This window comes from Taudactylus pleione, unplaced genomic scaffold (assembly GCF_031769625.1).
Source record: "Taudactylus pleione unplaced genomic scaffold, aTauple2 ptg000319l, whole genome shotgun sequence".
Taxonomy (NCBI): domain Eukaryota; kingdom Metazoa; phylum Chordata; class Amphibia; order Anura; family Myobatrachidae; genus Taudactylus; species Taudactylus pleione.
Window position 1 is genome coordinate 3,912,426 of NW_028284720.1, and position 18,424 is coordinate 3,930,849.

The 18,424-nt window shown below is 43.9% G+C and overlaps 1 protein-coding gene across 1 annotated transcript in view; it reads left to right on the plus strand.

Moving 5' to 3' along the window:
* The first annotated feature begins 12,149 nt into the window (after positions 1-12,149).
* LOC148509571 (uncharacterized) overlaps positions 12,150-18,424 on the plus strand; it is a 151,074-nt gene continuing 144,799 nt past the window's right edge. Inside the window, exon 1 of the mRNA XM_088442971.1 lies at positions 12,150-12,239. Within this exon, the coding sequence (XP_088299097.1) occupies positions 12,191-12,239 (49 nt within the window). The 5' untranslated portion in view covers positions 12,150-12,190. The remainder of the gene's footprint in view (positions 12,240-18,424) is intronic.

The following is an 18,424-nucleotide window of genomic DNA, read 5'->3' on the forward strand; positions in this document are numbered from 1 at the left end:
TGTCTACTAAATATATCTTAGTGAAGGGCCAGATGAAGGCCTTTAGAGGCCCTAAGCACTTAAAAGATTTTGGTGCTCACATATATATTTTGCTCCCAAAAAAACCCAGAGAAAAGTTATCTCTAAAATTCCAGCCGAGGCCGATAAAATCTCCAAAATTTGGAGAAAACCCCCCATCTGGCGACACTGTACTGAGCGCAGCTGCACTTACTCGCAGTGGACGACTGAACGTGACAGTCGAAATGACCAAGACAAGAACAATCACGTGAGCCACCGTGTGGCAGCCTACCAGTCACCAGATTGTAATTTGTTGTATTCCCAAAATTAATGTATATCTTTAGCCTCTATTATTACTATTGCATTATTAATTTTATTATTGTATGTAGCCCCTTTTTGTGGGAACCGGGTTCAGCTGCACCATTTGCAGTTTTGCACCATATGGTCCACGGTAAATCCGGCAATTGATCATTTCTGTGGTGCCGCCCGTCCCTTGAAGCCGTGACCATGTGCTTATTTTGCTTAGTGGTTAATCCAGCTCTGTCCTTGTGGCTCCTAGAACTCACTGACTGGCTCCTGAATTCTGCATTAGTTTGTTCACTATATTTTAGGGCTCTATTTATGTAGTCCCAGTGGAAACTTTAAATATTCTGTAGTAACACTTGCGCGATAAGGTTATATGCGGTGAGCTCCAAATCCCAGAGGTTTATCCCCCTCTGTAAATATAATATGGAGGAGGTATACCCAAAATGGGCTTGGTTGATTGAGCTCAACCTTGACTGTAAATGAATGCAGATAATAGTATTGGAATGTAGATATTATTAGACCTTAAATATTCTTGTTGAAAAACTTTTACTCTTTATAGTCATGTACACAATGGGTATAATCATACATATATATGCTGTTAAACACAGATTGGTGTAATTGTATGCCTCCGTCTTACAGTCCCAATATAAATGCTATAAGAAATTATTTTGTTTCTATTTGTTGAAATGGAATCGGTATGTAATCCCGCCGATCAAATCCCGACAGCGCTAGCCCAGCAGGGGTGGAAATCCCAACTGCTTCTAAAGGTAAGTAATCTACCCCCCCAACCCTAACCCTCCTTTAGGGGTGCCTAATCCTAACCCCCCCCCCCAGTGACTAACCCTAACCCCCCTCTAAGTGCCTAAACATAACCCCCCTTCTCTGCTGCCTAAATCTAAGTGTCCCGGGGGGGTGCCTACCCCTAACCTCCCTCCCGGGGGTGCCTAACCCTAACCCCCCCTTCCCCTAGCCTAAACCTAACCCTCCCCCCCGCGGCTGTCCGCGGCCGGCGCCTGGCTTACCTTCGTTCGGTATGCCGGGCGTCGCGCTCTTGGCGTAGGTCTAATGACTGGCATCGGGATTTTGACGCCTGTCATTAGTACCTTGCTGGGATTAGACAGTTGGGAAGCCAGCGGTCGGGATGTCGTCCGTCGGCTTCCCGACTGCTTCCCATTGAAACATCAGCTAACCGCTGTATGAAGGTAATGATTCTCCTTAATTCGTATCCTTAATTTAATGGTAAGTAAATGTCAGATAGTAAAGAAATGAAGAATTTCCTTCCTCTTGTATATTGCTTGTAGCTGTAATAAGGATATTTGTGATAATGAGTCTGAATGTCCGGATTACGGCGTCCCGTAATGTCCGGTATCTATATGCGCTGTTAGGGTGTCCCTTGGTCGGAGTTGTTCTTTCTTCTTTGCAGGGTCTGGCGGTATGACGTGAGAGGTGGCTGGGTGTATTCATGGAGATCCCTGGCTAGGCGTCGCTGTCTATACGGGACCATCGGAGGTAGGCGGCTGCCAGCCTGCGATCCCCGGGTGCCCGTAATGTGCACTGTGATGCCTGTTGCCTTGGGTGGGAAAATGCGGTGTAGGTTCTCATAAACCCTTACCGCATATCCCCTCCGCTAGATGGGACTCACCTTAAACTCCTCTCGCCGTCTGTCTCCTTCTTCCTCGCCGCTGCCGTGGGGAGCTCCGTTGCCGCGGTGACTTCCTGGAATTTCCTGTGTTGCGTCTCACGTGATCTTCTAGCCAGAGCAGTGTAAAGCCCCACGGCTTCTCATGATGTGTTGCAGGTTGAGTCCTTATGGGTATGTTTAAGTGAGAAATTGTCCCCAACGCATTTCTGTCCTTGTTTGGACCTTCCTCTGGGAGAATAAGTGATGTATGGTGCAGGGCTTTCTTAGGGGGTTATATCCTAATGGCAGGCCCGTCCCTTTGTTAATGATCAATTAGTTACATTCTCAGGTGGGTTGTGTTTCCAATTTTCATTGCTGTCATAATTAATGTATAATTTCACTGCAACCTATGTCTCATCTTGTCCATGAGTCTTCTGTTTGGTTAAATCACATATTGAGGATTAAATATTTGAGCCCTATTCACTGAACCAAAGTTTTCAGTGTGCACACAGGTTAATTATGGTCATTGTCTCTAGGTCCCTGACTAATTACAAATAATGGACCTAACCTCATTGTAGAGGTTCAAACCTCTTGGGTGCAGTGTTTCCATCTCTATAATATATTTTAATTCCTCTCTATTTATTGCTTTAGTGAAGTCTCCTGTGAAAATTAGTTGTTTATAGTCACAATTATGATGTTTTTTGAAATGTAGTGATAGGGGATGGTCCTCTGTGCCCTTCTGATGTTGCGCACGTGTTCGTTTAATCAGATTTTTAGTGGCCTTATTGTCCTGCCAATATATTGTTTAGGGCAGGGGCATTGTAATATGTAAATGACCCCTTTGCTGTTACAGGAAATGGTGTCCTTGATGTCAAATTCCTGTTTATTGGATACTGATGTTATCCTATGTGTCGGTTTTGTACTTCTTCTATTGGTAATGGTGAATGTATTACACCACATCTTTGTTGTTGTCACTGCATATTGTGGTTTGTTTGAGGCTTCTTGGTGCCTAACTAGCTTATTACTTGCATCCGGGACTTTCCTATATACTATAGTACTTGTGGTCTCGGGATGTTGCTGTGAAGTTACTCATCTTCTAACAAAATGGGCCAGTGTTTATTAATTATTTTCTTTATCTCATTTGCTTGTCTATTGTACTGAGTTGTGAAAATAATGTCCTTAGATGCTTCCTGAGTTGGTTCTTTCTCTTTGTATGTAAGAAGGGGTTCTCTCTCTCTCTCTCTCTCTCTCTCTCTCTCTCTGTTTCCCTTGCCATATTGAAGGCACTGTCTATTGTATCCTCTTTGTATGTAAGAAGGGGTTCTCTCTCTCTCTCTCTCTCTCTCTCTCTCTCCGTTTCCCTTGCCATATTGAAGGCACTGTCTATTGTATCCTCTTTGTATGTAAGAAGGGGTTCTCTCTCTCTCTCTCTCTCTCTCTCTCTCTCTCCGTTTCCCTTGCCATATTGAAGGCACTGTCTATTGTATCCTCTTTGTATGTAAGGAGGGATTCTCTCTCTCTCTCTCTCTCTATCTCTGTTTCCCTTGCCATATTGAAGGCACTGTCTATTGTATCCTCTTTGTATGTAAGAAGGGGTTCTCTCTCTCTCTCTCTCTCTCTCTCTCTCTCTCTCTCTGTTTCCCTTGCCATATTGAAGGCACTGTCTATTGTATCCTCTTTGTATGTAAGAAGGGGTTCTCTCTCTCTCTCTCTCTCTCCGTTTCCCTTGCCATATTGAAGGCACTGTCTATTGTATCCTCTTTGTATGTAAGAAGGGGTTCTCTCTCTCTCTCTCTCTCTCTCTCTCTCCGTTTCCCTTGCCATATTGAAGGCACTGTCTATTGTATCCTCTTTGTATTGTTTATCTTCCAGTTTTTTTTTTAGTGCCTGCTCCTGTATGTTGAAATCTGTTATCAATATCTCCTAATTCTTTTGAATTGGCCCATGGGTATACCGCTTAACCACTTAGGGTGGTGACCACTTGTTGCAAGAGTAAAACTATTTACATCGACGGATTTATAGAATGTGTCGGTATGTATTTGTCGATTCTCAATGAATGAATATTGAGATCTTTAAATCTGTATCACCGCTTTCTGCGACAATACAGATTTCAGTTGGGCACATTTTTAGCAATCTTGGGTTATGGCATTCGGCCTTAACTCAGTGGGGATCTAGGAAAGTCCCCCATAGATGGGTATAGGGTATATACACTGTGATAAAGGGTAAAGCTCTGTACCACCCATTAAATTGCATAATGCCTTTTCCCCGTAGACATCTATAGATGGAGGTAAGCTGTGAAGCACAGGAGACTCTGTTGAGATGCTGGTAAATGGAGAGAAGCCCTTACTCCTGTAAAACCGCCAAAGAGGACATTCTTTAACCTCATGAAAAAACACCTTAGAGGAGATAACACAATGAAGATACACCCCCAGGTAACTGTAGTCTGCATACCTAACCGTCTTACAAATGACGCTCTCACCCTTCATTCACCCCCTGCAGGCATTCCCACTGACCCAGCCACCTCTACAGCTCCCAGCATTCTAATATGAGAATCTGTCACATTTAAGGCAGCTGAGATATGCTCAGACCATATAGTGCCCCCATACAGGGCTTCTCTTATCCCCCATATTAGCTGAAACCAGTTCCAGTTGTCCAGTTAATTAGATTGCAGCAGATAGAGTCTATTCATCCCTACATTAAACCCTGTCATCCTCTTTAGAAGCAGTAGTCAGACCCCCATCCTCGCCTGACTGGTATGCCCCAGTAACTGTCACCGCCAGTAGAGCAGGGTGCCCCCGCTGCACAGTTACTCATCCAGGTCCTCCGCATGTCAGCTGACTATATTAAGGTCATAGAGCAGTGGGAGGGGCAACAAAGCTGCCCTCCAGTTGCTGTAGAACTACACATCCCAGCATGCCCTGCCACAGTTGTGTTATTTGGCCATGTTAAAAACTGTTGCAGGGCATGCTGGAATGTGTAGTTCACCTGTAGCGAAAGGGACACTTATTGCCCGCCCCTGTTGTAGAGGCAGCACATAACAGAGAAGCAGCTGCTGTCTCATAGCCTACTGGAGTCCTGCAGGATTAATAAGGTCACTACATGATGCAGCTGCACCGGGTCATACCCAATACGGCCATCTATGAACGGCCTATCCATGTAGGTAGTAAGAGCTCTCGCCCCTCACTGACCAAATAACAAGCATTCAGATGATGGTAGCAGGGCACCGCCATTCCCTGAGCTGCCCCCCAACACACCCACCCCCAGCACATGGGATGGCTCTCCAAGGGTTCACCATCACCGTATGACACCCAGCTGAGGGTATTGTCCTAAGTGTGGCGTGTTGGGGAGTTTCCAAGTCGCACTGTCTCTGGATCACCTGAGGTTCTTCCGGACTGTTACCAAATAGATACAGGCAATAAACTGAACAACTGAGTACATTTATTGAACAATATTCGTCTAACCAAGAAGCAATCTTCACTAAAGCATTTCAATACATCAATTACATTACGATTTGTTCAACACATTGGAAGCGATTAAATGACACTTGGATCTGCACATTTTATTATAACTGGAACTCTGGATTCTCGATCTGACTGCGGGAAAAATAGTTTAAAAGCAAATATATATATATATATAGCATCACATTCATGTGTAACAGTTCAGATGCAGAAATATGACCGACAGTTACTTGTCTCTGATATTAATGCATACAATGTAATCCGCTCTGACTTCCCTTGCTGAGTAATATTGGCAGCTTGCCTGGATACACTGGTTTATGTAACACTATCTCTTTAGTAACAACTGTATTGTTGCTGATTAGGCTTAATTAAAGTTAATTGTAGCAATCTAGTTGCAAATTCTCCCGGCTGGTCTGTAGAGGTGGTGCACGTTAGTTGTTTTAGGTACCTAGGCCTTCCTACTACTGCCGGCTTCATGTAAGCAATCGTAAGGTGGGTACACACCTGACAGATATATCTGCAGATGACGGTCATTTATACACACTGAACGACCATCATCCGCATGCTGCAGCAGGTCGGGCCTGACTGGGGGCGGGTAGGGGCATGGCCTAATTGCGGCAGGCGTGGCCACTCGCTGCGCGCTGGGGAGGGGGGCGCTGTGTGCCCCTCAGCCCGGCGCACACCCAAAGTGGGGCGCGATCAGTGTGATTGCTCCCCCTTTGGCATAGAAGACTGCTTGGGCTGCTGCTTTAGCAGCCTCGGACAGTCTCCCAGTGCAGCCCAGCACACAGCAGCATGTGCTGGGCTGCTGTGGTTGGAGAGCTTGCGGCTCTCCCCCCCCTCTTGGCTCTCCTGTGTATGGGCGATTGGCTGATCAGACAGATATGTCTGCAGCACAGCCAATGCGATATGTCTGTGAACGACGTTGTTCACAGACATATCGTCTGTACACACTGGCCCACGGGGTACGATATATTGGCCGATCAATTGATCGGCCAATATATCGGCCAGTGTGTACCCAGCATTACTTTGTAAATGTTTATCCTTTACCCTGGCACAGACTCTTTCTTCCTCAAAAGCTTATAATGGAACTGTTCCTGCATAATAGTTTGTTGCCTGTTGCCTTTTAACACAGTAGATGAATATGAAAGTTTGGTACTTCCATATATTTGTGGCCCCTGGTTACGCTACTTGCGTATCTTCACTATTCAGTGAAGATACGTAAGTAGAGTAAACTTCAGGAAATACAATTCGGACCCTTGCGGGCTTGCTGCGCTCGCCACACTGCGGGCACGGTGGCTCGCTTCGCTCGCCACATGGATTTATCCCCCCACTTGGATGGTAGGGAATTACGTTGGACACTGGCTTATAAATTTGTGTCAAACGTCATTCCCTACCTTCCAAGTGGGCATGGAGGCGGGATTCCATGTGGCGAGTGAAGCGAACCAGCATGCCTGCAGCGTGGCGAGCGCAGCGAGCCCGCAAGGGTCCGAATAGTATTTCCTGAAGTTTACGCTACTTCCATATCTTCAACACACATCCAGCAGGGGGCCGCAAAGATAACGAAAGTTTTTGTTAGAATTATAGCCTTATAGCTTAAATCCTCCAAAGGTAGTAACTTTTGGCCTGATTCAGAGCCACTCGTTCTGACAGAGCGCTCACTCTGAATCAGGGCCAGTCTTTTTTTTTTTTAGAACTGCCTCCTGGCCGCTCGCATAGCTGTGGATGACCACCCACAGCTATAGCGAGCGGCCATGATGATAGTCGCGATGGTCAAGACCATCGCGACCATCAGGCTTGTGACGAGACCCTTGTGGTAGGGTCTTGTGACCGCAAGCCACAGAGAGATTTCGGCTCTAATAGAGCCGGAATCTCTCCACTGACATCACTTGTGATGTCAGTGGGGCAGGCCCCAAACGGTAGGCGTTCTCATGGGAACGCCTCTGTTTGGGCAGCCACCCCCCCGGCCCGCCCACCAAAGGGGGTGTGCTGTCATTCAACATCGACAGCACGCCCCCTTTGGTGCGAGACCCGGAGTGACGGATTGCCCATCGCTATCCGGGTCTTGCGCATGCGCATGACGGAGCCGGCTCTGTCGTACGCTCTGGGCCACCATCGACCCGGTTGCGAGCGCTCGGCGCTTGCAACCATGTCTGAATCAGGCCCTAAGTTTCTGTTTTTCCAACAGTTGTAATCTCCAGCAGCTGAAGACAATTACATTGGTTTAAGTTGATCCTTATTAGCAGTCACTTCTAATGCTGGCCATACATGCTACAATTATTGAGGCGATCCGCCCGATATCCGCGAATCGCTCCGATAATTGTAGTGTGAGTGCGGTCGACCGAGGGTTAAATATTGCTCAGTCGGGCATGCCAGATTGTCCAGCATGCCCGTCCGATGCGATATTTAGGAGGTAAATTGTCGACAGACAGACATTTCCTCTGTTCCTTCCCATGGAGGTAACAGGGAAATGTCTCCTCCCCCGGGGGCGGAGCGCAGATGTCAGGCTGATACACTGTGAGATATCTCGCAGTGTATGCCGGGGACATCTGCGGCTGGCAGGCTACCAGATAAAATGTCTCTCGGTCTGACAGGCATTTTATCTGTACGTCTATGCCCAGCATTAGAATTATCCTGGCGAGCCAACCTGTCTGGCAAATAACAGTCAGTTTTGCAGGGCTTTGAATATCCTCTGTATCATATATGGTGTAGGGCAAAGTTATGGGGCATTTACACACCTTTCCGGAAGCCTTGTAGATGCTGGGATGCTCTCAGAGAATAACCGTCCTCTCTCCTCATAGTCATGCCCTAGAGCAGGGGTGGGGAACCTTTTTTCTGCTGAGGGAAATTTTGATATATAGAACATTATTCGCGGGCCCGGATGTAAGCCACGCCCCCTCTGTGTAACGTCACATGGAGCGGGTCTACCATCGTCAGTGATTACAACAATGCCTGGAGTATCCTGAGGATGCTCCGGGGAGCTGTAAGGGCAGCGGTGTGACCGTCTGAAGCGCCCTAAGGACGCTCCAGACGGCACTGCTGCATAGATTCTGGCTGCAGGGTGCCATTCTAGGCACAGTGCTAGCCATATGAGGCTAGCAGAAAAAAGCTCAGAGGGCCAGGCCAAATGATTCCGTGGGCCTTATACTGCCCCCGGGCCTGGTGTTCCCCATCCCTGCCCTAGAGGGATGGATTACGCCTCCCACTGCCGGTATCTTGACTGAGAGAGAGCACCTTTGCCACCCACCTCTAATCAGCACTGCTACCTCACTGCCCGGCTGCCGGTTTCCTATCCCTGCTGTAAACAGCTCCCCTGAATGTATTTGCCTCTCCTAGCTAGCTGACACTGGCTGCCCGCTTCATACTGTCCGACACCTGCCTTGCCCCCTCTGTAGAAGGGAAAGTCCCGCCTCCGTCTGCAGCTGACTGACACACACTGCAGAGAACACAATGAAGGGCTGGCTCAGCTCTCCTACGGTCCGCCCAGGTTTCGCCTCCAAGGCTGGCTCAGCCACAGGAGATGGCTCTAATCTCCTCCCTGGGGTTCCTCTGGGTCCCAGTCTCCGCCGTGTCTCTGAGGTAAGAGCCACCGACACAGGAGACCCTTACCGCTCAGCCGTCTCAGGAGCCACACTCCCAGCAGTCCCCGCAGGTCCCTCTTATATGCTGGCAGTCATGTGCGGACTCCTTCCCGCCAGCCACATGCGCCGTTTCTCCTCCCTGGCCATCTATGGCCATCTTTCAGAGGCGCTCGCTATTTGGGAGCGCTCCCTCTGAATCAGGGCAGGCCGGTTCTTTTTTTCACCGGCCTCCAGGCCGCTCGCTAAGCCGCTCACTCACTACAGGGCTCGCGCACGTGCGCACTGCCTGGCCATCGACCCGCTTGCGAGCGCTATGCGCTCGCGAGCGGGTCTGAATCAGGCCCTATATTTCTGTATGGGGGACAGTTTTCCCTACTCGGGGAGCACATCCTGGCGTCCTATACCACGTGCCCACCGGCCCTCTGTACCCGGAGTTAGAGGCTGGCTCCATTTTCTCTTCATGAGGGGGTGGGGGGGGCACATATAAATGCAAGCAACATTTATTTTACATACAACATCTGTGTAAATATATGAATCAACATACAAATATGTTCTATGTGTACATATATGAATTAAATAGCAAGCACTTTAGGGGGTATTACAACTGATTTCCATTGATGGCATGAAATAAGGGAAGTAAATACAAAAAGTAGCAAACCCATCGATGGTTGATGGACATCCCTAAATGGCGCCGTAAGTTACTTTCATTGAGGGATGAGCATATTTTTGAAACTTTTGTGGCTAATATTTCCCTCACTCCACATCTTTTGCCAGCTGAATTTGTTCCCATGGTACTCAGGGCCTGATTCAGACCCAGTCGCTAGGCTGCGCTCGTACGTAGCCAGCCGATGTTTGCACCCTGTACACAGATGCTCCGCAAACATGAGTGACAGGAGGAGCCATTTCTGGGTGGTGACAGGGGGCAGTCGATGGTAACGGGGGTGTGGTGGTGCGAACGCAGGCGTGTCTGTGCGTCTAAACGCCGCTTCAGGAGCGCACATAATTAAGACGCAGCATCAGCGTACACGTCACATGGCTGAATTACACACAGCAGCACTCGCAGTGCTTGCGGTAGGGTATGGTCAGCCACAAGTGCTGCGTATGGGTCCGATGTTACTCGATGTTACCGATTGTTTAGCACACTTCCTGGAGATGATGTATGTTACTAACAGAAAGTGGGCGTCTTGTGTCAGGCTGGTGGGCGACTAATTTCATACCGTGATCACACAGCAAAATATAGTGAGCGTGAAAAATGTCTTACTAGCGATGGCAGGATTTGCATACTTTGGCTGCTGATGGCTGCGTGCGAACGCATTTAGCGACCGGGTCTGAATCAGGTCCTCAGTTCATGCCAAGCTTCATTGATATGTTATGTACCCTCACTGTAAAGAAGACAGGATGTGTCCTAGATCTTCTCACCTCATTTACTATATTTTATTACAGAATAACCTCAGAGAAACACTGCGGCCGTTCTGCGACTACGGTAATTTCAAACATCTTTGTGAGATCCGCAGGACGCTCTACTGTTCTGCTCATTTGTCAAATCACAACAAACGTATCTACTGTCAGATTACTGTATGACTTTAACAGGAGACAATATGCATCAATAAGAGCCATTATCCTGTTACACAGAGGAGGCAATCTAATTAGCCGCGAGGCGTGCAAATTGTTAAAACGCCTGCAACGGCACTGCATCTCGCACCCCGTGTGGCCCTCTTTCAGTCTGATCTCGCTCAATTTTGTGCTCGGCCCTATGGGGCTGCGCACAGTTTTGAGCGAGTTCAGGTTTCCGTCAAGTGCGGCCGATGTCGCGATGACTCACACAGGTGAGGAAATCGCTTATAATTGGAATGACCCCTAAACATATAGTAATTATTATTATTATTATTATGATGATGATTATTATGTTTGTGTCACAGGGGTTCTGCAGCTCCATGCAACGTAAGGAACACATAAAAAAGTTAGAAAAGTAGAGACTAATTCAAATATGTCACAACTACACATAAATATGTAATTACAGCGCTCAATGACATGGGGCTGCGCACAGTTTTGAGCAAGTTCAGGTTTCCGTCTAGTGCGGCCGATGTCGCGATGACTCGCACAGGTGAGGGAATCGCTTATAATTGGAATGACCCCTAAACATATAGTTATTATTATTATTATTATTATTATTATTATTATTATTAATAATAATCATAATAATAATCATCATAATAATAATAATAATCATCATCATCATAATAATATGATTATTATTATTATGATGATGATTATTATTATTATTATTATTATTATGATTATTATTATGATGATTATTATTATTATGATGATTATTATTATTATTATGATGATTATTATTATGATTATTATTAATATGATGATTATTATTATTATTATTATTATTATTATGATGATTATTATTATTATGATGATTATTATTATTATTATGATTATTATTATGATGATTATTATTATGATGATGATTATTATTATTATGATTATTATTATGATGATGATTATTATTATTATTATGATGATTATTATTATGATTATTATTATTATGATGATGATGATGATTATTATTATTATTATTATTATTATTATTATGATTATTATTATTATTATTATTATTATTGTTATTGTTATTATTATTATTATGATGATGATTATATTATTATTATTATTATGATGATTATGATTATTATTATGATGATTATTATTATCATCATTATTATGTTTGTGTCACAAGGGTTCTGCAGCTCCATGCAACGTAAGGAACACATCAAAAAGTTACAAAAGTAGAGACTAATTCAAATATGTCACATCTACACATAAATATGTAATTACAGTGCTCAATGACATCATTCTGTAGAAGACAAAGGAGAGAGAACCCTGCCCACAAGAGCTTGCAATCTAGAAGGGATATGGGTGACCCGAATTAGCAGAAGAGGGCTGAGTAGTGTAATGCAGAGACTGGAGAGTTAGGAGGGGTGGAGGGCTAGAAAAAAAAGCGTGTTTAAAAAGCAAACGTGAAGGCATGGACATTTCCTACATCACAGCATAAATTACAGTCAGGAGACACTGTGTTACATCACCCACTACCATATATGTCAGAGAGTCCCGCCCACTCCTGACAACGCTGAGTCAATGAGCACAGATCTTTCTTCATTTTATTTAGATCTTCATGCTGTCAGCTGGCACAGACCCTCTCTCACTGACGTGCCACCATGCCCGGCCTCGCTGCCCTTCTCGTGGCCCTGGTGACTGCCATCTCAGGTCAGGATCTACTTACTGTATAATATGTATTGCTAAGTGATATTTATTCTGCATTTAATATTCACATTTACTGACTGCTTCTCGCATTAATATTGTAATGTATCAGGTGAAGTTGTAGCCCGTCTTCTCTCCATAGCTAGGAACCATGGGTGTAACTACCATAGGTATAAGGGGTGCAGATGCTATGGGGGCCAGAGCTGAGGGGGGGGCTATATTCCTTGTCACAGTTATATGCGTTGTATACATCCCTCACCATTGGTTGGTACATAGGGGACCTTACATACTTTTGCTATGGGGTCTCCGATTACCTAGTTACACCCCTGCTAGGAATGTTTGTTTACTGCCCAGAATAGGACAGCACGCTGGGCATAGTGGTTAGCATTGCTGCGTCACAGCACCGAGGTTAGCATTGCTGCGTCACAGCACCGAGGTTAGCATTGCTGCGTCACAGCACCGAGGTTAGCACTGCTGCGTCACAGCACCGAGGTTAGCATTGCTGCGTCACAGCACCGAGGTTAGCATTGCTGCGTCACAGCACCGAGGTCATGAGTTCAGTTCCCGGTCATGTCCCATTGCCTGGGTTTCCTCCGGCTGCTTTGCTCCTGACATTACACCAGGCTGTGTGATTGTGTGTTAGGGGATTTAGGCTGTAAGCTCCCATGGGGCCGGGGTAACATGACGGACATACAGTATATATTCTCTGTACAGTGCAGTGTAAATCGGTGGCACCATAGTTATAATAAAGGTGCCTGGGTGCAGAATTCAGCTTCTGTTCTGTGTCAGTGGTCTCAGGAATACAGAGCAGAACAGACACTAATGCCCCAGGGGCCCCAGGCAAGATACCGGCACATAGAACTGGGCAGGGGTAATCCGGGCTAATCCCCCCGAGGGGCCGGGGCAGATGTTTAGGTTGGATGATGCCCAGAAGCCACGATTTGTGCACCCAGGGATGATACAGGTGTGGACATCTCTCCCATGGCACTGCCCTGCATTGTACCACCATACCACCCTATACACGCTCCCCCACCCACCCCAGCTTTATTTCTCCCCTACCCTCCTCTATGCAACATCATTACACAGATTCATTATAAAAGAGTTTTTATTCCATATCACACAAAGAGACAGAACATGAACACATGGACAGGGGTGATAAGAAGCGTCTACACACGTATGTCCTTGGTGTATATGTCTGTTTGATACTGACCCAGTATGGGGGAGGGGGAGATGACTTGTCTTATACATGGTTTCTGGGAATTGTTCTATCCACTCTGCAGATGTAACAAAGTTATTCTGTATTCAGCTACTTTGGGTCACTCTCACTTCATAAACTCTGGCTTCAGAAGTTATACGTGTTACACGGATGTTTATTCACATGAATGTATGATCTATATAAAGTGTATCTTCTAGCCGTGCGTTTTGGTTGTATGACACGTTTGGGGCAGCATAGCACGTTTCCCTTAATATGTTACAATGACAAATTCCTACACCCCTCCCCCAAAGTCTGCGTAATGGCGCCATTCATTCTGTATTATACTGTAATTGTTAGTAAACATAGAAATATACTGTTATTTATTGCTTATGTTTTATATAATGTGAGTATATGTTTGTATGTATGTGTATGTGCATGTGTTTGTAGATGTGTATGTATTTGTATATGTGTGTTTGTAGATACTGTATGTGTCTGTATATATGTGTGTGTAGATACTATATATGTCCATGTGTGTAGATACTATATATGTGTGTGTAGATACTGTATATGTCCGTGTGTGTAGATACTATATATGTGTCTGTAGATACTGTATATGTCCGTGTGTGTGTGTACCACACAAATATGTGTATGTATTTGTAGATATGTGCATGTGATTACATATACTGTATCTGCATGTGTTTGAATATATGTGTCTGTATACTGTATGTGTATGATTTAGTTGTTAATAATATTTCAAAGGGTGTTATGTAATTGTTGACTGTGAGTATCTTGCATTTTACTTTCGCTGATGCATTTTATGTGGATGTGACAATAAATTTGATTTTGATTTTTTCTTTTTTAATGTGTTTGTAGATGTGTGTAAGTATACTGTATGTGTATGATTTAGTTGTTAATGTGTTTGTACTGTAGATGTGTGTAAGTATACTGTATGTGTATGATTTAGTTGTTAATGTGTTTGTAGATGTGTGTAAGTATACTGTATGTGTATGATTTAGTTGTTAATGTGTTTGTAGATGTGTGTAAGTATACTGTATGTGTATGATTTAGTTGTTAATGTGTTTGTAGATGTGTGTAAGTATACTGTATGTGTATGAGTTAGTTGTTAATGTGTTTGTAGATGTGTGTAAGTATACTGTATGTGTATGATTTAGTTGTTAATGTGTTTGTAGATGTGTGTAAGTATACTGTATGTGTATAAGTTAGTTGTTAATGTGTTTGTAGATGTGTGTAAGTATACTGTATGTGTATGATTTAGTTGTTAATGTGTTTGTAGATGTGTGTAAGTATACTGTATGTGTATGAGTTAGTTGTTAATGTGTTTGTAGATGTGTGTAAGTATACTGTATGTGTATGAGTTAGTTGTTAATGTGTTTGTAGATGTGTGTAAGTATACTGTATGTGTATGATTTAGTTGTTAATGTGTTTGTAGATGTGTGTAAGTATACTGTATGTGTATGAGTTAGTTGTTAATGTGTTTGTAGATGTGTGTAAGTATACTGTATGTGTATGATTTAGTTGTTAATGTGTTTGTAGATGTGTGTAAGTATACTGTATGTGTATAAGTTAGTTGTTAATGTGTTTGTAGATGTGTGTAAGTATACTGTATGTGTATGATTTAGTTGTTAATGTGTTTGTAGATGTGTGTAAGTATACTGTATGTGTATGATTTAGTTGTTAATGTGTTTGTACTGTAGATGTGTGTAAGTATACTGTATGTGTATGATTTAGTTGTTAATGTGTTTGTACTGTAGATGTGTGTAAGTATACTGTATGTGTATGATTTAGTTGTTAATGTGTTTGTAGATGTGTGTAAGTATACTGTATGTGTATGAGTTAGTTGTTAATGTGTTTGTAGATGTGTGTAAGTATACTGTATGTGTATGAGTGAGTTGTTAATGTGTTTGTAGATGTGTGTAAGTATACTGTATGTGTATGAGTTAGTTGTTAATGTGTTTGTAGATGTGTGTAAGTATACTGTATGTGTATGAGTTAGTTGTTAATGTGTTTGTACTGTAGATGTGTGTAAGTATACTGTATGTGTATGATTTAGTTGTTAATGTGTTTGTAGATGTGTGTAAGTATACTGTATGTGTATGATTTAGTTGTTAATGTGTTTGTAGATGTGTGTAAGTATACTGTATGTGTATGATTTAGTTGTTAATGTGTTTGTAGATGTGTGTAAGTATACTGTATGTGTATGAGTTAGTCGTTAATGTGTTTGTAGATGTGTGAAAGTATACTGTATGTGTATGATTTAGTTGTTAATGTGTTGGTAGATGTGTGTAAGTATACTGTATGTGTATGATTTAGTTGTTAATGTGTTTGTAGATGTGTGTAAGTATACTGTATGTGTATGAGTTAGTTGTTAATGTGTTTGTAGATGTGTGTAAGTATACTGTATGTGTATGAGTTAGTTGTTAATGTGTTTGTAGATGTGTGTAAGTATACTGTATGTGTATGAGTTAGTTGTTAATGTGTTTGTAGATGTGTGTAAGTATACTGTATGTGTATGAGTTAGTTGTTAATGTGTTTGTTGATGTGTGTAAGTATACTGTATGTGTATGAGTTAGTTGTTAATGTGTTTGTAGATGTGTGTAAGTATACTGTATGTATATACATGTGTGTATCTATGTAATATTGAGCTTCTGTGCACTCACCATGAACAGAAGTCTGTGTTACTGTGTATTAGTCACTCACTGGGGTAGTGCCAGCTCGTCTCAGGAAATAACCCAGCACCCGGCATTCTCTGTGTTGCTTTGTCACCACCCTGCACCCACTTACAGTAGGGTCCTCTCCAGGCACTGTCCATACTGTACTGTCCTGTTATTATATAGGGTCCTCTCCAGGCACTGTCCATTCTGTACTGTCCTGTTATTATATAGGGTCCTCTCCAGGCACTGTCCATATTGTACTGTCCTGTTATTGTATAGGGTCCTCTCCAGGCACTGTCCATACTGTGCTGTCCTGTTATTATATAGGGTCCTCTTCAGGCACTGTCCATTCTGTACTGTCCTGTTATTATATAGGGTCCTCTCCAGGCACTGTCCATGCTGTACTGTTCCAGTGATTATACAGGGTCCTCTCCAGGCACTGTCCATGCTGTACTGTTCCAGTGATTATATAAGGTCCTCTCCAGGCACTGTCCATACTGTACTGTTCGAGTGATTATATAGGGTCCTCTCCAGGCACTGTCCATGCTGTACTGTTTGAGTGATTATATAGGGTCCTCTCCAGGCACTGTCCATGCTGTACTGTTCCAGTGATTATATAGGGTCCTCTCCAGGCACTGTCCATGCTGTACTGTTCCAGTGATTATATAGGGTCCTCTCCAGGCACTGTCCATGCTGTACTGTCCTGTTATTATATAGGGTCCTCTCCAGGCACTGTCCATGCTGTACTGAGCCAGTGATTATATAGGGTCCTCTCCAGGCACTGTCCATACTGTACTGTTCCAGTGATTATATAGTGTCCCCTCCAGGCACTGTCCATACTGTACTGTTCCAGTGATTATATAGGGTCCTCTCCAGGCACTGTCCATGCTGTACTGAGCCAGCACGTAGGCTTTGCTGAGTGTGGAGGTCACATCTTATGTACTACTGACTTGTTCTGTCCTTTTATGGCTGTCAAATTCCACCCAGTATCTGACAGCTGACGTGGTATAAAAATAGAAGAACTGTACACACCCTGAACAGGAAGTCAGCTGGTTCCTCCTCTGCATGTCCTAGGCAACACAGTGTGCAGGGCACAGTCTTCATGGAGTTATTGTTAACCCTTCCACTACCAAGGAGCACAGGCTGAGATACTGCAACCAGTCAGCTAAAACATGATGGCAAATGCATAGGGGCCGTGAGTCCGATACTGTGTGCCCTGAATTCATTTTCTGGGGTATTCCAGTGCCAAAAATACTAGTAGCTTCAATACAATTAGAAATATCAAGTCGCGGGTGTGAACTATGCAACAAGCATGAAAGAGGGGGAGAATGATCTGATCCTCCCCCAAAAGTGTCAAGTAAGATAGCCGCAGGGCAGCGTAGGAGGCTGTTACTGGATATTAGGAAAGTATAGGTGGCAGTTACATATATAATACAATGATAGCCAGCCAGTGCATCTCAGCAAGTAAGATAGCCGCAGGGCAGCGTAGGAGGCTGTTACTGGATATTAGGAAAGTATAGGTGGCAGTTACATATATAATACAATGATGGCCAGCCAGTGCATCTCAGCAAGTAAGATAGCCGCTGGGCAGCGTAGGAGGCTGTTACTGGATATAAGGAAAGTATAGGTGGCAGTTACATATATAATACAATGATGGCCAGCCAGTGCATCTCAGCAAGTAAGATAGCCGCAGGGCAGCGTAGGGGGCTGTTACTGGATATTAGGAAAGTATAGGTGGCAGTTACATATATAATACAATGATAGCCAGCCAGTGCATCTCACCAAGTAAGATAGCCGCAGGGCAGCGTAGGAGGCTGTTACTGGATATTAGGAAAGTATAGGTGGCAGTTACATATATAATACAATGATAGCCAGCCAGTGCATCTCAGCAAGTAAGATAGCCGCAGGGCAGCGTAGGAGGCTGTTACTGGATATTAGGAAAGTATAGGTGGCAGTTTCATATATAATACAATGATAGCCAGCCAGTGCATCTCAGCAAGTAAGCTAGCCGCAGGGCAGCGTAGGAGGCTGTTACTGGATATTAGGAAAGTATAGGTGGCAGTTATATATATAATACAATGATGGCCAGCCAGTGCATCTCAAAAAATAAGTGTTTACAGTAGATTGGACACATCTGTAATGTGAATTATAACAATTTACAGACAAATAGTAAAATACAGGTAAAAATAACCCCTTGCAGCTGCCACCTGTAAGTTGTAAAACCCATTTCCCAGCAATTAATAAATCTAATGCTTTTTTATTGTTTTAAAACGGGCAATGAATAATTACGTCTTTATTGCCCATATTTTACTATTTAATCACCT